Source organism: Hydra viridissima, unplaced genomic scaffold, assembly GCF_058129835.1.
Source record: "Hydra viridissima isolate aposymbiotic clone 2 unplaced genomic scaffold, HvirCarnegie_v1 scaffold_4, whole genome shotgun sequence".
Lineage (NCBI taxonomy): Eukaryota > Metazoa > Cnidaria > Hydrozoa > Anthoathecata > Hydridae > Hydra > Hydra viridissima.
In genome coordinates, this window is record NW_028324303.1 from 19,939,668 (window position 1) to 19,966,307 (window position 26,640).

Here is a 26,640-nt window from a genome sequence, read left to right on the forward strand (position 1 = left end):
TATGACAGCTCTGATAGGGCTGTATAGCTTGCTTTAGAATTTGTAAGCAGATTTCAAAGCGAGGAGGACTGATGGGAGCTATTACTCTGTTCAACAAAAACAAGACCAGCTCTGCGAAGCAGCAACAAAGGAGCAGTAGCAGCAAGCAAATGAAGTAGTATTATTAGGGGAAATGGAGGCGCATTGATTGGCGTAGCAGTATTTTCTAAAATGCTAAGAACCCAAAATAAATTTAAAAACTTATTAGTTGCAAACACTTGCATAACAACCAGATTTTTAGAATATGTAAATGCTTTAGTTTAAAAAAAAGATAAACATGATTTATTTTAGCTTTACAACAACCTTTGCAAAAGATCAATTTACCTCAACCTATGGGGTACTATGATCTCCTATTTGGGGCACATTGATCAAAACAAAGTATTTAATGTAAAAGAATTCACCTACTCGAAAAGAATTGCATGAAGGCTCAGCTTTGCCGTCTTTTATTGGGTTAAGTCTGACAAATGAAAATAATTATGTGGGGATAAAAACATTTAATGATAGGTTATCAGCAATTTTAATATCTTCTTTTTTTTTTTTTTTTTTTTGAAAGTTATGATGTTCAACAGAAGAATTCTATTTTCTTTAATGTACCATCGCCATCTAACTTTTATATTTCAAATGTATGCTTCTATCGATTGTAAGTTACAGGTATTACAATAAGTATAAACCATATCTATTATGATCAAGTTAGTCAAGACATGCCAATCATCGAATTTAGAATATCATGTAAAATAGCATGGAGGAAATCATATTGGTTTGTCGTTATAGATCCAGCAAGTAAAGTAACAAATGGAAAGTAAGGATGTAACTTTGAAACTTTTTACTTTCCACAATCTCGATCTACTGAGCAGGCTTAAAAAATAATTCATATGTAAATGGAAAGTATTAAAGTGCTGGAAATTTCAAAGGAGATTAAACATACTTAATTTATTTTTTTGATTTTGTATTAATTTTAAAAGAAAAAAATTATTGACGGTCTATAGTTAACTTACCAAAGTAATATTGAATTTCCATGTCGATTCCCATGTCGAAGTCGTACTCTCATGGGAAAACGTCGTTTAAACCTCGTAGGATGGCCCATAAGCTTAATAAATAATTTTTTTTTTTTTTTGAGTGAACTTTCTTTACTTTTTAATAATCAACAACAACGCTTCATTGTTATAGTAAATAAGCTTTCGCGTAACGTTTTTAGGTCCGTATTTAAATTAATTATATTACTATTATTAATTATATTTCTTAAGAGAAAATGAGGAAAAAAAGAGGTAGATATATAGGTAAGGAGAGATTTATTTTTTAAATCATTAGAAAACAATGTAATTGAAAAAAAGCAATTGTTGGTCTCGGGATAATCGTAAAACAAGACTTTCAATAAAATATTTGGCTATCGAACGTATCTTATACATCTAACTATACATAAAAGGTTAGTTTGCCAATATAGAAAAACTGCTAAAAATATTTCAGCTTGTTCTTTTAACACGTCTAACGTATCTCATATGTCAAACTAAAACTAAGGTTAATATAAGGAAAAGGTCAAAGTGCTGGATCAGAAGAGATTTCAACAAAATTACGTTTTATTTTTGCACTGATTGCTGTCATGAAAATGTCAGCATTTTTAACAAAAAGCAACAGCTTTTAAATAATGGCGTGCAATTACCATAGAAATTTTAGTTCAGTCTTACTTTACTACCATTTTAGAATAAATAGAGCTTGTAAATATAAAGTAGGTTGAAAAATCTATTAAATATTTATATAATACAATTTCGTATTATTGTTTGCTCACTAGCAAAACTAGTGATCGACCGGAACTTGAATTTTGCTGGAAACGGAACCGCACTGAAAATAGCTTTTTATTATTCTTAACCGGAAATAGTACAGAAAACAAACCCATACTGGACTAGGAACTGTAACCGGAACCGAAAATCAATAATTATTTTTTAAAAAAAAGTGAGTCGTTATTTAAAAAAAACATTCAGTTAACAAAAATAATTTATGACAAAATCCAACAAAAAAGAACTGGAAGATTTTCTCGACGAAATAGGTTTTTCCAAATTTTTGGAGTCTGTTTCTTTCGTTTGAGAGAATATCTCCAGCTGTAGAAAGCAGTCTTTCGATATTTGTGGATGTTGTAGGTGGTTTGAGGTACTTTTTTGTCACCTTAGTCAATGCTAACTTGATTTTGGTATTTGCATTTTTTTCATACTTTTCCAAAACCTGAAGCATTGAGAAGTAATTTGACAATCATTTTATACTTCTTTCATCATTTTGGTAGATGAATGTGCATTTGGTCCTGTTTGAATTTGAGATTGCGCAATATTTTTTGACATAATGTGCAAAAGAGATGGGTTTTTTCATTGTCGCCAGATAAGATTTGAGTTGCATGAGCCAATTCATCTTCAAGAAATTCAAAGTTGTTCCTTTGGGTTATGACAATGTGTTCAGTAATTTGCAAAGCAGCTTCAGATCTGAAAAAATACTATTTGTATCATGGATCTAGTATAGTGGCAACTGAATAATATTCTGTTTCTTCAATTGCTGAAAAATGTTTTTCCGTTGCATTTTTCAACACAATTTTCAACTCCTGAACACTGACGTCGTTGGAGGTTGTTTCCAAAGCTTTAATTATTGTTGTTGCAATTGGAATGCAGGAACGCATATGATAACTGATTCTTTAAACATTATTATGCATTAAAATGATAAGAATAGACAATAAAGGCGGACTGCTTTTAATTGCAAATAAAATAAAACAATCAAATGATTAAAATCTTTTGAAGTAAAATGATATCGGCTAAAGTAACATGATGTTAGTAATAAATTGTAATCTTTTATTTTTTAGATCAAATAAAAGATTATTAATTATTGCTTTTAATTGTTGTTTGTCACAATCTTAAGAGAGAATGTTTGATGTTGATGATGTTTTTAATTTTATTACTTGTGAGGTTAATCGTTTTAAAACAAGAAGAGGTTCAATTTAGAATGCTGAAAGTTTTCGCAAGAAACTTGATAAATCTTCAGCTTGATGAATTAAAGGTTTCAGATTGATTTTTTTATCGTTAAGATGTTGTAGCTGTTGTTGTTGCTATTACCATTTTCATACTTAGTAAATTATAGTTTGTAAACTAAAGAATGAAAACTTTTCAATAAAGTTTTTTAAAAGAGGTACGTTGACTGAAATTTATAATCAAATAATTTAGCTCGGTTGAGCAAGACACAACAACTAACAGGTTTTCAAGATGGGATGGTTTTTCAAAAATTTACAAACAGCGATAATATTGATTATTGCTACACTTCTAACTTTTAAACTTATAGCGTTGTACTTGTTTCACTCAAATATGCATTTTACTGCTCACTTGAAATACAAAAAAGTACTCCGCAATAACTCAGAAGCTGATTGTCCAAGAAAAGAAACCGATTTTAAAAAAACAGTTTTTAATATTGCGTTAAATCCACCGAGTTTGAAAAGTTATGTGTTTATCCACACAGTTAATCATTGCAACAGAGTAAAAAGAGTTGGAGGAGACTTTTGGTGGGTAAAAGTAATGGGGCCAGTATCTTTTAACGTACCTTTAATTGATAACAACAGTGGAGTTTATAGTAGAGAATTTTGGCTGCCGTTGGAAGGTAACTTCACAATAAGTGCAATGCTAGAGTTTAGTAACTTTAATGGATTGAAAGACCCTCCAAAAGATTGGTTCAAGAAAGGTAAAAGAATTTGTATGCTTCTTTATAAATTTGCTAATGTCTCAATGTGACAGCTGCCACAAGATATATTACACTTTCCTATTTTGTATTTCACCGTTGGCGGACTTCTGCTAGTTTTGTTGTCTATTTAAGTCATCCAAAGTTTGCTTATAAAACTCACCGTTTTAGTTTGAAAAATCGAATTTTTGCGCAGCTTGTTTTACAAATTTTAGCTGGACGAGATCCTAACGATAATTTTTTTTTTAACACGGGATTAATTTTTCCTAATTGGGTGATCCCAAGATTAGTTTTGGGGTGTAAGCAGTTTCGAAATTAAAATTATGCAAGAATATTTTTCTCATTGATAAATAAAATCAAATATAACCAAGGAGTTTGATTATCAATTGAGTCGAGTAAAAAAATTTATTTAAACTAAATAGCCGTTATATAATAGTTATATTATTTATTCTTATTATTTATATTATTTATAATAGTTATGTTATATTTCAATAATTTTTTCATTCTGTTTGAAACTCTGCAAAAACGCATGTAATTTAAGGTGTTTTCACCGTGTTTAATTTTTTATTTTGTAGAAAACATTTTTTTATTTAGTAGACCAGCTGATGAAAAAGTTCGCTAAGAGTCTATGGTAGCTGGATATATAGTACTTATACAGTTGTCCCAAAATATTTAGGTACGCGCATACTTTCATAAAAAAATTGATAGCTTTTATCAATTTGCAGTAGAACGAATTAAACTTTAAAAAAAAAAAAATATTTTTTTTTAAACTTATTTGATTCTGATTATGTAAAATTACCAATAGAAGGTCGCATGTATACTTTTTTATTTTTCGTTTCTTTAATTCTTTTCCTATTGTCTCATGATAACAGCTGGTTATTTCTTGTTGAAAAACTCGGCCAAACTAGCATTACTCAGCCTCGATTTATTTCTAACCTGTTTATAAATGTATTGAAGTCTCGGTAGCCCAACTTCTTAGCCCTGCCAGGGCTTGTTGAATCACGGTATTTTTAGCTTCATGTTTTATCATTATTCTCACTCATTTCTCTGATAAACTTTTTTTGCAACTTTTTTGTAACAATTTTCTTCGTTTTTAGTAAATGCATAAAATTTCCGCCAATTTTTTTTTTTTTTTTTTTTTTTACATTTTATTTTAAAATATGCTAAAATATTTATTTTAAAATAATTATTTGTTTTAAATTTTATTTTAAATAAGGGGAAAACCTCAATGAATGGGACAATTTTTACAAAATGCTTTTTAAACGTAGATAAAATTGTTTAATATATATATTTAAATATGTTTGATAACCACCGACTCTTGCTCAATGATATAGTAAAACAAGAAAATTGGATTTCCATTTGGCTATCGGTAAAAAGAGAGTTTTATTGGAGCATGACATTTGTCCCATTCATTAAGTATGTCTCATTGAATGGGGCAAACATAAAAGAATTAAAAATAAACGTATTTAATTCAATCATTTTTCAAATTAGTTTATTAATTGTAAATGTAGTTAAATATATAGATACATACATAAAGCCCACACAAAAAATATTTTCAACTTTAAACATTTTAACTCTAATTAAATTTCAATCAAAGCAGAACTTTCTCATTATAGAATATTATATTTAGTTATTTTTATTTAAGTAAAATATTGCAGTATAAAAGTGTGTAAATAATACCCATTACCCATGGGGATAAAAGTAAGGGACAACAGCATCCCTCTGCTGAGCTGTAAATAATACTTTATTAAATTCATTCAATAGGTAGTACTTTGTCCCATTCAATATGCGCATCACTTTATCCAAAAATGATTAGTCACACCAAAAACACCATTAATTAAGCTTGAATGTTTTACTCGCTGTAGAACTAGAGACTGCTATCTATTTAAGCATGGAATTTTATTTTCCATAACTTCAAAAATTGCTGCAAAATCAGAGAAAAAAAAGCATTTTTAAAAATTACTTTTTACATTCGAAAACACAATAACATCCATTGTCATTACGGTCATAGAGCAGTAGGATGGATGAGTCGGTCAGTTGAGTTCTTGTTTCTATCACTCTTTGTTACAGGAATTTGAATATCCTTATATCGATGCTTGTATAAGAACCTGAGTTTGTCCCATTCAATAATCATCCCATTCATTAAGGTTCTCCCCTACTGCTTTATTTGCCAACTCAAAATACAATCGCTAAATCTGTTTCTTTTGTTGTTTTTTTTGAAAAGTCGAAGTTCAAGTTTTGTCATATAAGTTATCACTTATAGAGCATCCCGCCATCGGAAATTGCGTAAATGCGTAAATTCCGATGTGAGAAATAGTTTATAAAGGTGACTCCTATGTGATGCGATGGTGAGAAATAGTATCACATCGGAGGTGCGATGTAGTCCGAGGCCGATGGGGAGAATTTCACGCACTCTCCGATATATTTCGAGATTTACGCATTATCGTACGATATTTTCGCGTAATTTCACAATAAATCGTATTTAAAGTGTAAACTCGTAATATTGTGGTATTTCCGATGTATTTATCTATAATTACGAAGTTTTCGCAAAATTACAGCAAAATTTTGGCATAAAAAACCGGTTGGCATAAAAAATTATATTATATTTTTAGTTAGGCTACATTTTATTTTCCAAGTAAAATGTAAATTAAAATTTAACTAAAAATTTAATAACTTTCTTTCTGGCCTCTAATTATATCTAATTAAAGGCCATCTGCCCGCTAGTTATATAAATTTTGGCGGCCATCTTGAGCTTATTGAAAATAGTATTATATTAATAGTGAATTTAAGCATGCGCGCTTTATCTTTAGGCGGTGTTAGTACAAGCGTTAGCAAGTGTGCTACCACTGCAAGTTTAAAAAACGTTAAGCACGTAAAAACTTTGTCAGCATTACAGCATCTGAGTGGGTTGCTCAGAAAGTTTGATGCTAGTGTAACAAAAGATCAGCTTCAAACGGAATTATCGGACTTTGCAAGGAAAATGGGAAAGTTTCGAAATAACTCTTGAAGATGAATGTAGTTTGATATTTGACACGGAAGTATCTGACTCTGTCTCGGACAACATGCAACAATATAAATCCGAAGAACCTGAATCTGTCTTTACAATCCCAGAAGTGGAAAACAGTGACAGCCACAGAAATAAATGCAAATCTTGCAAAAAATGTATTGTTTGTTGTTACTTTGTCCTCTAGAAGTTTAACTTGCATATTCTTGCGTATTCAAATTTGTTTCTGGCTTACAAATTTGTGCTGACATTATCCTCATCACAAGTTGTTTGTGAAAGGTCATTTTTGAAATTGAAATATATTTTGAACAGATTAAGAAATTTGATGAGCCAGTCAAGTTTACAGTCTTCATGCTGATATCTTGTGAAAAAGACCTTCTTTCGAGAATTAGTAACGATGCAATAATTGATGTCTTGACATCGACTAGTCAAACGATGAAAAAGTTGCTTTACTAGTCAATATTGAATAGCGATTATGTCTACTATTTCTAGACTCCAACTTACAGCAGTGTTTTATATAATATAAAATAGGTAAATTTAGAAAAATAAGGACGTTAATCATAGTCGCTGTCATGGGCGGCGTGAAGGCTCTCGGCGCCCCTATATATATATATATATATATATATATATATATATATATATATATATATATATATATATATATATATATATATATATATATATATATATACATATATATATAAAATATATGCAACATACAATGAAGTGGGCCGCCATGACCAAATTTCCCGGGCCGTTTTTTCAAGCCAGTCCGACCCTGCATAGGAGTCACCTTTATAAACTATTTCTCACATCGGAATTTATGCATTTACGCAATTTCCGATGGCGGGATGCTCTAATCACTTAGTACTTTTTTTTTTTTTTTTTAAATAACTGCTTAATGATAATTCATCAAAAAAAAAGTTAACAAATTATCAATTATCTGCAAAAAAAAAAAAAAAAAAAAAACCCTATTAAAGTTTCAAAACTAAATTCCTGAAGAAATATGTCATTAGTTTATAAACACATGTCGATATTTGAATTATGAAAATTTTAAAATTTTTTTATTGAACTGTACAACGTCCTTTTTTTTTTTCTCATTAGCATTAAAAGTTGAAACATAATGGTTCTGAGATGACTGATCAAACCTGAGGTGTTTTTAAATTAGGTTAAGAAAATTTTCAATTCCCCAAGTTCTTTTTTTCTTATAACCTCTCATACCGGTGATTTTTTAGGTTTTATTAGGTCATTTTTTACTTGTGACTTTTTTTCTGAAATAAAAATTCTATAATTAGCTCCGATTTTCCTGAATTTTCTCAATAAACGATCATTTATTATTTCTATGAAAAATTTCGTATCAAACAAAAAAAATGTTCAACCTGATATTTTTATATTAATTAGTTGATTCTGTTTTCAAATATTTTTGTTGACGTTCAAAACACCAAAGCCAACCATAACTCGTTTGGGTAAGTGAAGCATTTCGAGAGGTTAGAGTTATTTTGTTCTATCTCCAATTTTAAAAGTTGGGAGAAAATGAGTTATAAACTTTAGTTAGTAATAATAACTTTTAAAATACGCATTATTTTATAATTTTTTTTTAAATAATTTGCTTAAACATGAATTATTTAAAGCATAAGTTATTATTTCTTTAAAAATAAAAGCTAAAACTTTAAACAATTTTTACTTTTAGAAAAAATCAAAAACTTTCTCCAAACATTTAAACTTGGAGATAGAACAAAATATTTCTAACCTCGCGATTTGTAGAACTTACATTTAATTTTTGTAAAGTATTAAAAAATAAGCTGATGCAAAACGAGCCTTAATACTAAACTTTATTATAAAGTTGTTGAGGTAGAATTTTGAATAAAGAAATTTAGCAATACTTGCAAATAATTATTAAAAAAAATTTTAAACGTTAACTGACTAAGCCCGTTAAACTAGAAACTCGTTTAACGATTGGTTCTCGTTTTTACCAAGATATCGTTAATATCGGGAAATAAAGCCAATCTAAATCAAACTGCTAAATAAAGACATAACTTTTAGTATAAAACTACCGACTTGAAATTCAATCTTCATAATAAGTATTAAGTTACACAGAGTAAAATCAGCACACACCAATTTTGTTCAGAGATCATGCCATTCGAGAACTAAAATTTCAATACTTAAACTGCAACAAAAGATGTTTTCCAAAGAGATTTGCATTTGGTTCTGAATTTTACTTGACATCATCATCATACATTTCAATTGCTATCACTTAGGATTGTTGACTCCAGTTAAATGTTAAGTATTCTTTTTCCTAGGTCTCAGGCTTCTGAACTTGGCAAAAATATTTTTTTCTGAGACCTAATAACTTATAAACGGTTTTTTTCGCCAGTCTAATTATGTTAATGAGCCATTAGTGTACTCATTAGACGCTTCAAGCTGTGTTTAACAAAGTCTTTCATACCACTGCCCCTCATTTTTGACCAGCTGTTATCTCTTGAGTTGATTCCGTCTCAGTAGTAACAACATTTAATTAATCAGCTGCAATCAGAAAATCCTCATCTTTCCTAGAAAAAATGAATTGACGTTAACTTCGAATGCTCTACACTATATTCATCATCTTTACTAGTACGTGTTTGAAATCAAATACAAGAATCGAGAGAAAACTAATTTCCATTTAAAAATAAACTTGCCTACTATTGATAAAATAAAAAAAACTTTATGCTCTCCCATAAATGATAGGTTGCGAGTCTAATGTCTTGATGAGTTTAAATCTCATACAAGTTCCATATCAAATCCAATTGCAAACCAAGGCCCAGTTTAGCCAATGCAACCCAATTATCAAAAAAAAAGTCTTTTTCGCGTTATTGGCCAGGGAGTACCATTAAAAGCATACTCCCTGATTCACATTAAACTGATTCAAAAAATAAATTAACACTCACACGCGCGGACACATGCATACTGTCACTGAAGAAACTTCCCAATCGAAATTATATCCTCAGATTTTAGATCCCGAGTCCTGATTCACTTATTTTTACATAAATCAGTATAATATTTACAGAAAATGGGGGCTCTTTAGAGATGAAGAAATAGAGTAAGTAGTGCATGTCCTTCTCGTGAAAAGGTAGTATGGATGTAATCATCGAATATCGGTTTAGTGTAAATAGTGTCTCAATCTGTTAAGTTAAAAAAAATAGCAATAAAAACTCAATTGTAAAAACCACTCTTTGTATCGAGATTCAAAAGTAGAGTTTATTGATAATTTGTAGTTTTCTCGCGACCAGCTCAACAATGAAAGAAATATTTTCTTATAAAAACATCTTGTTTTAAAAATCATTCCGTATTCACAAAAACCCTTAATATTGCCATCAAATATTGCCTAGTAATATTGCTATGAAATATTGCCATAAAATATTTTTTTAAAATTTAAAAAATTTAGGTAGAATTGTTAAATTGTGCAACCATATACCATTCCCTTCGTAATAGTTCTTTTAAACCTTTGTTTAGGTGATATATAAGGAAAAGCGGGTTCTAGCGCATGAGCACAAAAAGCATGCACGACACATCAATTTTTTTAATGAAAGTAGTGTCTAAAATGCATATTTTGATATGTTTGAAGGTGATTTTGATGAATTTTCAGTTTTAAAAAACGTGCATCCTTTTAAAAATGGTTTCTTCAAAAATTTAAAGCCTTTTTTCAAACCTCAGCGATGTTTCGTGTCTTGTAGTGACCGATGGCGAAGGTGTTGTGAGTGCCATCATTCCTTATCCTCTTATCATCGTTAGCGCTGAGTGCGACCTTGTTAATTTCTTTGGTGTAGACGTCATGTTGATGAGATCTGAAAACGTTCATGGTTGCAAGGTGTTCTTCCTTATTTATTAGACAGTCACCACAAGGTGTTGACAACGTCCTGAAAAGCAGTTCCTTCATTCAATTTTTTCAAGACGTAAAGACACAAGTGACCGCAATAAGAGGTGTTACCAAACTGAACCCTTTCGCTGTTGTAATAAACGGGGCTTTTTAAATAGTCAACCAGTTCGACAAGAGGAGGTTGAGCGTAAGAGTCAAAGCTGTACTTCTTATCGTCGTCTTTGTACCAGCACACCCAATGAAATCCTCCAGTGCTTGAATCGCCAGTGTTTGCAATACCGCATTCTTTTCTTCTCGGTTTTTTCGGTAACTCGTCTCTTACAAGAACTCCACGAAAGTTTTCTAATTTTAATTCTTTAGCAGCTTTTATCAGTTGAAAGTTGGTTAAGGCTTCGTTTGGTAAAACAATTCCTTCAACGTTGATCATTTTTTAAAAATTTGTTAAAAAGTTTAACTAAATAATTTTATGATTCATGGTGACAATGTCGCTTAAAGAATGGATCCAAGAATGGGTATGCTATTGAAGGGTGAATTGGGACCGAGGAGTAAACCAGAACCGGAAATAATAGTGGTTGCAAGCGTACCGAGCAAGGGGAGTAGAGCGCCGATGAATCCTCCTGTTATTTCATGTCCTTTTCCAGTTTTAATAAAGAGTCCTTTTCCAGTTTTAACAAAGAGTCCATCGCCTTGAGTGTTGCCATTCCAAGGTTTTAAGAATAAGCCAGAGCCAAATTCGGTTATTTTTATTCCTTCTCCATCTTTGCTCAAGTAAAATGTTTTGGGTTTATTAGCTTTAGCTGTATGATTGACACCTCGTCCAGCGATAGAATCAACCATAGCTGAGCCGGCAGATGAAGCAAGTCCACCCAATAAACCTTTTGCAAGTACTGGAGCTGCACGAGAGGCAAGCGTTCCTAATAAAGGTAAAAGGGCACCGAAGAATCCACCTTCTACTTTTGCGTTGTGCATGAGTTGTTTTTTGCTGAGTTTGAGCGTGACACCTTTTCCAGCTTCGTAGGCTTTTCTAATTTGGTTGAGTTGGGTTTGCGTGACAGCAAGAACATGTTCGCCGTTCAAGTCTTGATGAGTGAGTTTTATGCTGGTTGCAGTTTTATCATGCATCGCTTTTTTAATCTTGTCGGATTGGCCTTGCGAGATGTTGAGTTTGATGTTTTGATACATTTTATAGAGTTAAGAAATTTATTTATTTCACTTCTTGAATGTGATAACGGATAGTGATTACTTCTCCACGAAAATCGACCAAATCTCCATTTTGATCAATGATGCGAGTAACCATGGTTGTAATTTCAGGAACTTGAACAGGAAGATACATCAAATGCTTAGGTCTTTCGGTGATTTTACGACCAGGGTCAACTTTCGGGAAGAAGGAGTAGAGGCAGTTTAATAGCTTACCATTAACGAAGGATGATCCGACGATGTTATTAACAATTCTAATGGTGTTGATGCTTAAAATTTTAGCGATATGATCAGACTCGTATTCAGAATTGGAGCTTAATTTTCTTTTGGTAAACCCTAAAACTGAAGCAATGCTGTTCTCCACGTCAAAGTCAATCAGATAATTCGCTCCAAGTTTAATGGTTGATTTTAAAGTATTAATGTTGATTCCGATTTGAAGATTGTTTGAAGAGTAATTTATTTTATTTGCGATGATATAGCTTCCGCGTTGAGCTGATTTTATTGTGTTTAAAATTGACCTTTGAATAAACTCATTGATGTCTTTAATTTCGTAGCTTCCGTCAGGGATGATAACGGTTTCCCAATGAGCGCCATTGTTCATGCTGTATTTGAGTGAATTATTTTTGCTGTTTATGTTTGGAATAGTGTTATAGGTATCAAGTCCGATAAAAGCCATTTCGTATCTTTTTCCTTTTTCAAAGACGATTTTGTCTAAAAAATCAGTCGTGATAACACTTGATTCACTATCTGCATCGATTAAAGTACCTGGCATTTTTTTACGGCGAGAAAATTTTTTAAATCCTTTTGGATCAGTCGAGAAAATAAAAATCGTCCAACCCGCTTCGGTATTTTCCATTATCTTTTTCAGAGGAGAGATCAATGACGACAAATCCACGAGGTTTAGACCAGCAATCTCTACAAAACTTTCTAAATTCTTTTATGTCCATATCACATGAGGCGTGTCTTTTATAAATTTCACCAACAGTTCCATCGTCTTGAGGGAATAGACAAATAAAATTAGCATTGGTTCTAATGGCATGTCCGTCAAGATCGAAAAAATGTTGAGCAAGGTAAAACATGTCGACGTTGGAGTGTCTTCCTTTGGTATAATATTTTTCACACATGCTTTGCTTTTCTCCTTTTAAATCGTCAAAGATCATCAAATTGTTTTTGGCTTTATCAAGTACGGAAGGGTCAGGCACGTCTTCTTCACTTTCGAAAAACTGACACTCTATGTTTTCAGATCCATGGAAAGAATTTTTAGATCCTTCAGATCCATGGAAATTTTGCAAATTTTTAGAAAGTTCATTAATCGCATCTTTAGGGTTTAAATTCAATTTTTTCATCTTGTTTTTATTAAGCAATAGGAGAATGATTTCTTTTGGAAGGTTATTTTCAAAGCCTTTTTTGAGTATTTTGTATTCAGGTTGGAAAAGGGATTTGCCAAAGACTTGCAAGTGATTATAATCAAGCCATCCAGGTCTTAATAACAGGTTTAACATCAATGTTGTTTTTCCACAGCCAGATTTTCCAACGATGAGTCCTCGAATGTCTCTTGGAAAGAATTTGTTATGATTTCTTGTGCTTTCTTTATCATATGACAAGTCAACAATGTCCATTTTTATGTTAAAAAAACTTATTTATATATGTTAAAATGTATTGTGTTAAATGCAAAAGAGCAACTGAAACCATTCACTTGAAAAAGGAGATGACAAAAAACAATAGACCTATGTTGAAAGGGACTTGCGACTCTTGCGGAACGACCAAATGTCAATTTATTGCACATTCATCTGCTACAAAAGGAGGTGATTTGGTGGAATCGATCAACAAGCTGTCGAGCAAAGTGAAGCTTCCATGGGCAAAATTTCCAGGAGAAATGGATATTCCTGGGATGAACTTTGCAGGACCCGGCACAAACCTGGACAAAAGGCTCACATCCACCGACATGTATCAAGATTGGAGCAAGCCGGTAGACAGAGTGGACAATGCAGCGTATCACCACGATTTAGCATATAAATATTTAAACGACGTTCAAAGCAGAAATTTAGCAGATCAAATGATGCTTGAAGAAATGAACTCCATTCCAAACCCCACTCAAAAAGAGATCAACGAAAGAAAGATTATCGCTCCCATCATCAAAGCCAAAGCTAAATTCGGATTAGGTGTGATTGATTTGAAATGGACTGACCAGCTTGCAGAGGAGCTTCATAAACCTGTCATTCATCATTTTAAAAGAAGAAGGGTGATTGTGAACGGCCTCGACGAAATATGGGCTGCAGATTTGGTGGACATGCAATCTTTTTCAAAATTCAACAACGGTGTAAAATATTTGCTCATGGTGATTGACGTGTTTTCAAAGTATGGATGGATTTTTCCGTTAAAAAGCAAAACAGGCTTTGAAGTGGCCGAAGCGTTGAAAAAGATATTCCAAGAAAGAAAATGCATTAAATTGTGGGTAGATAAAGGAAAAGAATTTTACAACAAGCACGTGAGAGCGTTGGGTGTTCAATCGTACTCTACTGAAAACGAGGAAAAAAGTTGTGTCGTTGAGCGATGGAACAGAACGATGAAAGAGAGGATGTTTAAATATTTTTCAGCCAACAATACCAATAAATACGTTGACGTTTTGGATGAGATGGTGAAAAATTACAACAACACAAAGCACTCTTCCATCAAGATGACTCCAGTGGAAGCCAGCGATGAAAAGAATAAAGGTAGGGTATGGTGGAATCTGTATGGAAAGGATCAAGAATTACCAGCAAAACCAAAATTTTCAATGGGTGATCAAGTGAGGATCGTAAAAAAGAAGTCTCATTTTGAAAAGGGGTATACGCCAAGATGGACTGAGGAGGTTTTTACCGTGTCAAATGTTCAGCATACGAATCCTCCCACGTATAAAATCGCTGATGCCAACGGTGAAGAAATTCAAGGTACTTTTTATGAGCAGGAGATGCAAAAGACGCACCAGGATATATTCAGGATTGAAAAAATCGTTCGTAAAACAAAGACCAGATCGTTAGTCAAATGGTTGGGATATCCAAACTCGTTTAATTCGTGGGTGGACAATAAAGAGTTGGTTAGTCTGCAAAAAGGATCTAAAAAATCGAATTTTCCAAAAATGTACGCTCCTCACAAGTTTTTTAGAAATGTTGCCTCAGCTGAAGTTCACAGTTTGGAATTGCAACTAAAATTTTTAGAAGAGAGGATCAGAGAGTTGGAAGAGAGAAGACCGAGTAACATTATTGTTTCTACGAAACCGTTGGTTCATCCACCCTATTATAACGATAAAGGACAGTATGAGATTTTTGCTCAGAAAGACATTAAATTTGCTGCTCTCTCCCATACAACGATAGCTTTATCCATTGGACTGAATTTTGAGAAAGGTGTTGCAGTGCTGACATTAATGAATAAAATCACTGAGCAGTTGAATTATAGAAAGAACGAAGTCATTATTTCAGAGTCTGTAGAGAACGTTATTATGGACGTGAACAGCAACAGCAAAGAGGACGTGATTGTTAAAAAAGGCGAAAAGCTCTGCACGATTACGCACATTGATTTAAAATAATCTTTCTTAGTGAAAAAATGGAGATTCATCATGAAAAACTTTATCCAGTTCTTCCTTCTGCTCCTGTAGATGAAGGGCATCGTCTTCAAAAGATCGGTGAGATTCAGAAAGAGTTAGAAACTGAAAAAGTGAAAAGAATGGCTTTGAGCAAAAAGTACCATCGCGTTTTCAGGATCATTTCGAATGTGGACAATACGATGCAGGGATTGTGCATAGCATTGGGTGTAACTGGAATAGGTCTTTTGTCAACGGTTATTGCAAGTCCAGCAGCGATTGCGTGTGAAGGTGTGGCTATTGGAATGGGTTTTTTATCGATTGTTGGCAGTCAAGTGAACAAAAGAATGGCTTTAAAAGCGGAAAAGCATGAAAAGATAAAAGTGTTGGCTGAGTCTAAATTGAACACGATCAGCGAGCACATTTACAAAGCGTTGGTGGATGGAAGAATAAGCGATTCAGAGTTTCAGTTGATTCTTGATGAGCTTCAAAAGTTTAAGACCCTGATGGAGGAAATACGAACCAAAACTAAAAAGGGTATTGATGAAGTGATGAAAGAAAACTTGATCCAAAAAGGTCGAGATGACGCGATTCAAGCGTTCAACAATATGTTTAAGAAAAATTAATTTTTTCCACGGATTCCAAAGGATCATTGATGAAGAAACCAACTTATGATTTTTTATTAACGTATTTTAAAAAGATGCCTTTTTTTAAAATATATGATGCTAATAAAAGGGAAGAAATTGTGAGAGAGATTAATGAGAGAAGAAAGGGGATTTATCAAGACAGCATCAACAGCAACATTTTAGATGCTGATTTTCAAGCTAATGCGAGCAAGCTGTTTAGACCGCTCATCGAAAGCAACGAAAAGATGCTTAAAGGAAAGTTTGTATCCAAAATGCCTTTTGAAGTGAATAAAGTTGGAGATAAAATGTTCATCGGTAAAATGGAGGTTAAAATGGATGGAGATGACATTATTGTTGGTGATGAAAGGTATGAAAGAACAAAAGGTCTTTGGGAGCTCATGACCAAGTTTGAAATACCGAGCGAGTATACGGATGAAGACTTGGAGAATTATGAAAAAATTTTAATGGACAGTGATGCTATACGATCTGATACGCAACCTCACAAACCGAAAGCTTCAAGAAGAGCAAAGTATCAGAAACTTATTGCTCCTATTTGGGAAAAAATGGTGCGTATTGAAAAAGGGAAAAAAGGTCGTGGAGTGATTATTCTTCCGAGCGATCCGAATGCGTTGGTGGAAAAGCTTGAATTGAGTATTGCTTCCTGGCATGCTGGAAATACAGCATCGAGAAATGTAGCTGTAAGCATTTGCGATGAGCTGTTGAGACAAAAGGAAATTAATAAAGGGGAATACAAGTTGTTAATGAAGACGATTGATAAGATCTAATGCGACATTGTCACCACGGATCCAAAAGATTTAATGCGACATTGTCACCACGGATCCAAAAGGATCTAACATGAAAGGATCTTAACGAAAAATGCTCATTGTGAACAAGAGAAGATATGTGAAAAAGAACGTTGTTGGAGGAGGTGGCATTGTAGACTTGATTAAAAATTTCATCAAAAGAGCAGCTGCTTCAAGTATGTCAAAGGCAACAATGACTATGCTTAAAAATGCTGCATCAAGCAAAATTGGACAAGAAGCGATTACAGCTGCAAAATCTGCCGGTACAGAGTTGGCTCTTTCTGCCGTTTCTGCTGCTAGAGATGCGACTGTGGATAAAGGTAAAAAGACCATTGAGAAATTAAAGACTGGTTCATCCATTAGTAAAATGTCGAAACAGAATGCGATTCGAATCCAAGACCTGGTGAAGATGGGAAGAGGAATGAAGATCGCATAAAAATCATTTATGATTTCCACGGATTCCAAGAATCTGATGAAATGATATAAAAAAACTTCGATTCAATGAAAATGATAACTACCGATCGATTAAGACTGACTGATAAACCCGAGTATGACACTGGAATTGAAAAGTTGGATTTTTTCGAGTACCTTCCAACCAATCTTGATTTAAATTCTTCAGGAACGATTACTTTTGAAATTGACTGTCAGTCCATTAAAACACTTCCATCAGAGGCTTACATTCTTATTGAAGGAGTGTTGAAAAAGAGTGATGGAACCTTTTACGAAGCCACAGACAAGATCGCCTTGGTGAATAATGCTTTGATGTATTTGTTTAACGACGTGACTTATGACTTATCTGGAGAGCAAGTAGAAAGAGTTATTTATCCAGGTCATGCCACTACCATTCTTGGAGTGTTGAAATACCCTCACGGATTTCAGATGACAGATGGTATGAAGCAAATGTGGTTCACGGACACATCAAATCTTGTTGAAAATGAAGGATTTAAAGTTAGACGAGACCATTTGTTTGCAGACACTACATCCGTTGGCGCTTTTTCGTTCAGGATACCTTTGAAGCATATTTTTGGTTTTTGTGAAACCTATGATAAAGTGGTGTATGGGTTTAGACACACCATCACCATCAGAGCGCTAGTGCAGGAATGATCGATCTTAAAAAATTCAGGCTTTATATGCCACGCGCTGAATTGAGTGTCTCGAGAAATGCTGAATTTATGAGTTTAATAGCTCAAAAGATTCCCATTCAAGTGGCTTACAAGGCAAACAAATGCGAAAGACAGCTTATTCCTGCTGGTCAAACCGAATTTACCTGGTCGCTTGGAAGAATCACCGACAAAAGCGTTCCGTCGTATATTTTGTTTGGACTTCAGACGAACAGACCCTCTAGTCAAACTGCAAATCCATCGCTATTCGACCATTGCGATATTAGCAATTTTTACGTGACCGTCAATGGAATAAAGTATCCCAATTATAATTACGACTTGAATTTTAGCGAAAAGAAAGTGACCATGGCTTACGCAGATACGTTTTCTTTTGATGAAAAATATTACGGCACAAACGAACTTGTTTGCCAATCTGGGTTGTCCTTGTTTCATTATATCAAGCTTTTTCCCTTGTTCTTTGTGGATATCAGCAAGCAAAAAGAAAGAGTGGTTTCAGAAACAGCTGAGTTGGTGATCAACCTTAAATTTCGAACTTCAACTGTTGCAAATACAGTTATCTTTGCCGTGGTGATTTCTGACAAGATGCTTAATTTTGTTTCAGACGGAGCAAACATGAACGTTGTTTATTAGATCTTTTAGATCCATGGAAATGATTTTTAGTTTTTTATCTAAAAAATGGATAACAAAACGTTAAAGAGCAAATGAAAACTTATCAAAGCAGTGAAAACAACAAAGCCTGTTATTGACGAAAAAAAAAATTGAATTGACTTAAAAAAAATCACGGCGTAAATAAATGTACTACACAAAAAAGTTTTTGAAAGAGTTGCTGAATGAAAACGGTATTACTAAAACATCTAAAAGTATGCCAACGTTGTTGATGCTTGCGATTGAAAATAACTTGATCAGTAAAGATGATATTTTGGAGAGAGCGACAGAAAAGAGAAAACGTCGTGAACCGCAAGAAAAGAAACCTACTGATCCAAAATATGAAAAGCTTTGTTTTATTAAGAAAAATCCACTCGCTATAAGAATGACCAATGTTGAAACAGGTGAGGTGACTGAGTACAAGTCTCTTTACAAAGCGGAGAAAGAAACTGGTCATGGATGGAGATATTTTAAGCTTCGAGATGGAAAGGTATACAATGGAATCAAGTTTGAATTTTTACACCCTTCAGAAATGATCTAATGCGCACCACGGATCATGAAATGATCTAAAAAATTTTTTTTCTTCCGTTAATAAAATGAGATATACAACGTCGTATTTGAAAAATTTGCTTAGGGAAAACGGAGTCACCAAAACCTCAAACAAATTATTAGGTCTGATGATGCTTGCAGTTGAAAATAACTTGATTAGTAAAGATGATCTTTTGGAAAGTGTGAAAGAGTGCAGACCAGTTGGTAGTCAAAAATGGGACTGGCTTCGTTCGGCAAGAAAAAATCCAGTCACTGTGAGATTGACCAACGTTGAAACGGGTGAGGTGACTGAATACAAGTCTATTTACAAGGCAGTGAAAGGAACTGGACATAAATGTGAATATTTTGCTAATCGAAATGGAAAGGTAGACAATGGAATCAAGTTTGAAATTCTTTACCCTCGTTGATTTTTTCAAGTCTTCAAAAAAGAGTTGAAAAATGATGATGAACATGAAAAATTGTAAGTTTGCTGAAAAAAAATTGAACTCGAGTAAGATCATTTACGACAATTAAAAAAGATGGCTGAAATAAAAAATGATTTTGATAGGGCTGAAATCGAAAGTAAAATTAATATTTGTCAGAATTTTGTGACAGCTTTGCATGATGTATATATGAGTAAAAGTAATGAATTTTTAAAAATAAAAGAAGAATTGAAACGTTTGCGAAAATCGTTAGGTTATCTTAGTCTTAGAATTAGTGAAAAAATTTTAAAAGATTTGGAAAAGGAAAAGGCTGAGTTGGAGGAGGAAAGTCGAGATTACGAAGAAGGATTAAAAAATATGAGAGAAGAAAAGGAAGAAATTATTTTATGGAAAAAGGGTAAGAGAATAAACAGAAATGAATTGTTGAAAATAAAAAATAAATTGGCAAAAATTTCGAAAATGAGAGAGACCATTGAAATGAAAAGATCTATTAAAAGAAAAATGTCTCTGTTGATCGATGAAATAACGTTATGGATGAACAAATTGCGTTTGTTAAATAAAGAAATAGAGGATAAGATTGAAGCAGATTATAAGGTCTTTTTGAAGAATCAAAAAAATTTGAATTCGAGATGAATAATTTACGATGATTAAAAAAGGATGGGTAACAATCAAAGCAAATTTTATAAAGATGAAAATTTTGGAGGGTATGAATTATACAAGCCGGGTGATGAAAAAATAAAAGTTAATCTTCATGGGATAAACGGCAATACATGCTCTGGTATGGTTATATATGTAAATAAAGATGGTAGGTTGCTAGATGGCTATAAGGCTCTTTAGGTCACTGGAAAATTCTTTGAATTTTTTAATTCTTTTTTAAGAATCGAAAAACGGTTGTCATGGTTACCATCGTAATTTTTGTGTAAGACTTTTCAAACATGCCGACAATGCGCATAGATTTTTAAAAAAATTGAATTGACTTAAGGAAAATCACGGTGGAAATAATATGAGTCGCCAATCTTCAGAAAACACCGAAAATTTTTTTCTTCCGTTAATAAAAATGGAAAATAAATCGAAATTCTCAATGGCATCGTTAAAAAAAGATGCTAAAGAAAGGCACATCAAAGGCTATACCAAAATGACAAGGGAACAGCTCGCTGAAGCTATAAGAACAACAAAACCTGTCATTGGTGCCAAAAAGCCTGTTAATGATCGAAAAGATCGAAACTATTCCACCAAGACTGTGAAAGAATTAAGAGAGATGGCTAAAGGTCGTGATGATATCAAAGGCATCTATAAAATGAAAAAAGCTCAGCTCATTGAAGCTTTACAAATTTCCATGGATCCAAAGTCCATCATTGGAAGTGGTTCACGTAGACGCACGACTGAGGCGAGACCTTTACCTGCTATGCGTCCTGCGATTGCACCGAGACCTGTTGTTGTAAAGCCGCCAATTGCTCCAAAGCCGTCGATTATTCCACCTGTTGTTGTGAAGCCTGTCATTGCTCCTAAACCAGCTCATTTGCAACAACCGGCTCCTGCTACTGCAGCTAAAGATGGCTGGTTTTCAAGATTAACGGCAGCTGTATCCAACGGTTTCAACCAACTAAATGATCTCGTTAAACCATATGTTCCAACTGCGGTGAAAAATGCAGTGAACAGCGTAAAAAGCGGAGTGGAAAAAACGATCAAGTCAATCAAAGACGTTGCATTTGCTGCTCCGGTTACCGCTTCAGTGTCTACAAGTCCGGCTCCTTCTTCAAGAGGTGCTCCTTATACAGTCAAGTTTGATATGACTAAGCATTCAGCAGAACGCTCCACCAGAGTATTTTCTTACGAGCCGTCTTCTCAACAACAAGACATTGTTTCTTTCTTAAACTTGGTGAGAGAGTCTGCTATTCAAACCATGCAAGGAGAAATCAACACAAAGGTAAAAATGACTCTTGTCTGTGAAATGAAGCGTGTAAGCATCTTAACAGGCGAAGATACTACTCAGCCGGCTAACTTTTCATCCTTCATGGAAAGATTACTCAAGGGTACAGATGTGAGAGAGCTCATGAGTCAAATGGAAGAAAAAATCTTGGGAAGCAGTGCCAATTACAACAAGATGGGATCCAATTGCGTCTTGTCAAAGATTGTAAGAATGGATATCAGCTTTACTGATTATGTGCCTTTTAATGGATCTTCTTACATGGAGCTACCTGTTAAGTTGAAAAACAAAAAAGCAATCATTAACATGGAAAACACTGATGATCAATGCTTCAAGTGGTGTGTCACCAGAGCTCTTAACATGAAAAATAGAGACAATGAAAGAATTGACAATGAGTTGATTGAAAAATCGAAAGAGCTCAATTGGGAAGGAATGGAATTTCCTCTAAAGGTGACTGATGTCGAAAAGTTTGAGAAAAATAATCCTAACATTAGCGTGAACGTCTTTGAGTATGAAATGAATAAACCGTAACCTTTGCAAATATCGAAATTTCATGATCGAAATGTATTGGTTGATTTGCTTCTTATCTCAAACGAAAAAAACAGCCATTACTTCCTCATTAACAATTTCAGTAGGTTTGCCGGCTCCTCAGCAACAAAAGGAAAAAGAAAACTACATTTTTGCAGAAATTGTATGCATGGTTACGACCTTGAAGAAAAGCTTCAAATCCATCGAAAATACTGCTACGATAACGCTCCAATGAGAATCGATCTTCCAAAAGAAGGGTCGACTGTTCAGTTTAAAAACTACAACAACACCATGAGAGTTCCGTACTGTGTCTATGCCGACTTTGAAAGTTTCATCAAGCCCATCAACACTTGCACCCCTGACTTAAAACAGTCATACACCAAAAAATATCAAAAGCATGTTCCAAGCTCGTTCAGCTATTACATCGTAGGACCTGATGGCTTAAAAATTAAATCTGTTGAGTACACAGCCGAAAGCGAAGACGATGACGTAGGTAAAAAGTTTGTTACCAGTATTGAAGCTGACTTTTTAAAGATTTGCTGCGATAGTTATTCACTGAAACAGCAATGGAAGAATAAGCCAATAAAGACTGAGGATGATGAAAAGAAGTTTGAAGATGCAACCGAATGTCACATTTGCAAAAAGGATCTTAACGGTGATAAAGTATGGGAACACTGTCATTTGACTGGAAAGTATCGCGGTGCTGCTCATAATGCTTGCAATAAAAAATATCGAATTCAAAAATTTATTCCCGTTGTCTTTCACAACTTAACTAGCTATGACAGCCATTTGTTCATCAAGAGATTAGGCGGGAAAAACGGAAAACTCAATTGCATACCTAACAGCGAAGAAAAATACATCAGCTTCTCAAAAAGCATCAAAGTAAGAGATTCGACTGATAAGAAAGGTAAACCGAAAAAAGTGTATAGAGATTTAAGATTCGTTGACAGCTTCAGGTTCATGCCAAGCTCGTTAGCAGATTTGACTGGAAACCTTGTTAAAGATTTGTGTGAGGAGTGCTCCAAATTAGACCCTAAGACATGCAAAAAGGACTGTCTTGATAAGAAAGGTAAAAAATGCAAGTGCAAAGACAATTGTAAAGACTGCGCTCATAGAAGATTTAAAAAAGGAGACATCATGTGCAAACATCTCAATTCATTCTACAGCGGAGAACAAAGAAATTTGCTGCTAAGAAAAGGAGTTTACCCCTATGAATGGGTGGACTCGATTGAAAATTTTTCTGAAACGCAATTGCCACCCAAAGAAGCCTTTTATTCTAGACTAGATGATAAACACATCAGCGATGAAGACTATGCGCATGCTCTAAACGTTTGGAACGTATTTGGATGCAAAACCTTTAGAGATTATCACGAGCTATACAACAAGTCCGACGTGATGAACCTTGCCGATGTCTTTGAAAATTTTAGAGACACTTGCATGGAATATTACGGTCTCGACCCTCTTTGGTATTACACCTCTCCTGGATTAGCCTGGGATGCTATGTTAAAGGAAACTAAAATTGAGCTGGACTTGATCACCGATATCGATATGCTACAGATGATCCAAAAAGGTATACGCGGTGGAATATGCATGATCTCGAATCGACTTGGAAATGCTAACAACAAATACATGTCAAACTATGACCCTTCAAAACCATCCACATTTATTCAGTACTTAGACGCCAACAATCTTTATGGGTGGGCTATGAGCAAAGCTCTTCCCGTTAGAAAGTTCAGATGGATGACTGATCTTCAAAATTGGCGCAACATGCCTTGCTTTCTCGAAGTTGATTTGAGCTATCCTGAAGAGCTTCACGATCTACACAACGACTATCCTTTGGCTCCTGAAAAATTAACCATTGGAAAAGTAGAAAAGCTGGTTCCCAATTTAAACCATAAAACAAAATACGTCATTCATCATGAAAACCTCAAACTCTATGAACGACTTGGCCTTGTCATCACCAAAATTCATCGAGGAATCAGCTTTGAAGAAGAACCTTTCATGAAATCGTACATTGATGGCAACACCCAAAAGAGAACAAGAGCTAAAAACGAATTTGAGAAGGAATTTTTCAAACTTATGAACAACTCCGTCTTTGGTAAAACCATGGAAAACATTCTAAAACATGTCGATATTAAACTGGTTACCACAAGAAAAGAAGTCTTGAAACTATCCAAAAAGGAAAGGTTTAGTCGAAGCACCATTTTTGATGAAAACCTCACTGCCATTCACATGAAGAAAACACAAGTCACTTACGACAAACCCGTTTACTTGGGAATGAGCATCCTCGACCTGAGCAAGACTCTCATGTTTGAACACCACTATGACTACATGAAACCTAAATACGGTGATAAAGCTAAGTTGCTCATGACTGACACCGACTCGCTCATTTACGAAATTGAAACTCCTGATTTCTATAAAGACATTGCTAATGACGTAGAAAGCAAATTTGACACAAGCGACTTTCCTAAAGACCATCCTGCCATTAAAAACGTTGGATTCAAAGTAGGCTTAAATAAAAAGATTATTGGCAAGTTCAAAGATGAAACCGGTGGTAAGCAAATCACACAATTTGTTGGACTTAGACCTAAGCTCTACTCCTACTACATCCCTGAAGAAATTGAAAAAGAAGATCAAGAAAACAAAAAATGCAAAGGCGTTAAAAAGTGTGTGGTCAAAAATCATCTCACTCATCAAGACTACTATGACTGCCTAATAAATAAGGAAGAACACCTTGCAACCATGAACGTTTTCAGATCTCATCAACATGACGTCTACACCGAAGAAATTAACAAGGTCGCACTCAGCGCTAACGATGATAAGAGGATAAGGAATGATGGCACTCACAACACCTTAGCCATCGGTCACTACAAGACACGAAACATCGCTGAGGTTTGAAAAAAGGCTTTAAATTTTTGAAGAAACCATTTTTAAAAGGATGCACGCTTTTTAAAACTGAAAATTCATCAAAATCACCTTCAAACATATCAAAATATGCATTTTAGACACTACTTTCATTAAAAAAATTGATGTGTCGTGCATGCTTTTTGTGCTCATGCGCTAGAACCCGCTTTTCCTTATATATTAGGTGATTATCAAGGAAGAAGGCAGAATGAGAGTTATTTCAGTAAAGTATATGATTATATTTTGGAGTTTAAAACATTTCACTTTGAAGCTAAAAAAGTTGCATACCAACCCAAAGATTTTGAACAATTGCAGAGTTGGCATTTTCAACCGTTTTGTGTTGTTAACAAAGCGCACGGTTACTGGATAGAAAATAAATACATAACAGTAAGACCAGATACTGAAAATATTTTGAAACAAAAACTTGTCTTAAAAAATCTCAGTGTAAAATCTCAACGAAATGCAACAATCAAACCAACATTTTGGTTTTATGGGGATTCATTGACTGTGCGATTTTGCAATCAAATGAGATTAACTCGACTATGTTTGAATTTTAATTGCCAGTTGACATATACATGGACATACCCTTTGAAAAATAATCTGGGCGAACCAAATGTTCCACAATTTGATGATAAAGATTTTAACCAAACTGAATTTCTTAGTTACATTAAAGACGTTATTTTAGAAAGTTCAATGAGAAATAACGACAGTGTGTTGCTTATCAATTTTGGACTACATATACTCAAAAATATTAACATGAGTCAAGTGGAAGAGCTTATGGATGGGTTCATCATTATAGTTTCCAAGATGAAAGCGAGCCTTTTATTAGAAGGATTTCCTAAGGTTATATGGAAAACTACGACTCCAGCATATATAGAAAAGTTTTTTCATGGATCTGAAAGAAATAATTTAGAAAGTTATCTTATTAAGCAGGTTTGGAGGAGTTACTTTTAAAGTACTTATTAAAAAATGAAAGATGTAATAACTAATGATAAATAAATTTACTTGAGTTAACTGTGTTTTACTTTAAATGAAAAACAATGCAATAATACTTTATTTTTTGTAGAGAGCAATACAATGGAATTCATACTGCGTAAAAAAAATGTGTGAAAACAACTTTCCTGTCCTGGATGTTTATTGGATGGCTGCATCTTATCCTAACGGGCCTGAAGATAGTGTACATTATCCTAATTATGTGTTTTCCAGTGCCGCAGACGTTTTACTTGAAATTTTTTCCTAACACCATGTGCTGGTGTTAGGAAAAATTGTCTATAAAATGTTAAGCATATTTTATTACAAGCATAACTTATTATATGCATAGTTTGTTATCAGTTTAGATTATTTATGATCAGCAATAAAACTGCTGCGGTACTAAACAACGTTTAGTTTTTTCACAAGGTTTGAAAAGTAGCAGCAAAAGTTGAGACCTAGCTCAGCCCATTTTATTCATGCTTTTGACCATTAACACATGGCTAAAACAGTGTTTAAAGTTTTAAAATTTTTTTTTTTGTTTATTCATTAAGCTATGTTTGAAATTCACTTGAAAAAGTTCCCAATATGCATAACCAATTTTCGCCATTTTCAACCATATATTCAACCATTGATACATGTTTAGATTAGTAGTTAAAAAATGTCATAATATGCATAACTATTTGCAATCACCATACATGTAATCATCAATATAAGGTAAAATTTTATCCATTTTTAGTAATTGTACCAAAACTCATAATCATTTTTATTTCCACCCTTGCGTAACCATAAAAA

At 33.7% G+C, this 26,640-nt stretch overlaps 1 protein-coding gene across 1 annotated transcript; it reads left to right on the forward strand.

Moving 5' to 3' along the window:
* Positions 1-2,947: 2,947 nt before the first annotated feature.
* LOC145191551 (uncharacterized) lies at positions 2,948-26,116 on the forward strand. The gene is made up of 3 exons (XM_090085265.1): positions 2,948-3,741; positions 25,061-25,809; positions 25,943-26,116. Exons 1-3 carry the CDS (start codon positions 3,273-3,275, stop codon positions 26,114-26,116), a joined length of 1,392 nt encoding a protein of 463 aa, XP_089941391.1. The 5' UTR covers positions 2,948-3,272.
* The last annotated feature ends 524 nt before the right edge of the window (positions 26,117-26,640 follow it).

Excerpts from the sequence above, each read along its gene's own strand:
- LOC145191551 (XM_090085265.1), top strand. The coding sequence starts at position 3,273 with ATGGGATGGTTTTTCAAAAATTTACAAACAGCGATAATATTGATTATT. Across the intron at positions 3,742-25,060 it reads AAAAGATTGGTTCAAGAAAG|GTGATTATCAAGGAAGAAGG; the intron begins GTAAAAGAATTT and ends CTTATATATTAG. Across the intron at positions 25,810-25,942 it reads AAAGTTATCTTATTAAGCAG|AGAGCAATACAATGGAATTC; the intron begins GTTTGGAGGAGT and ends TATTTTTTGTAG.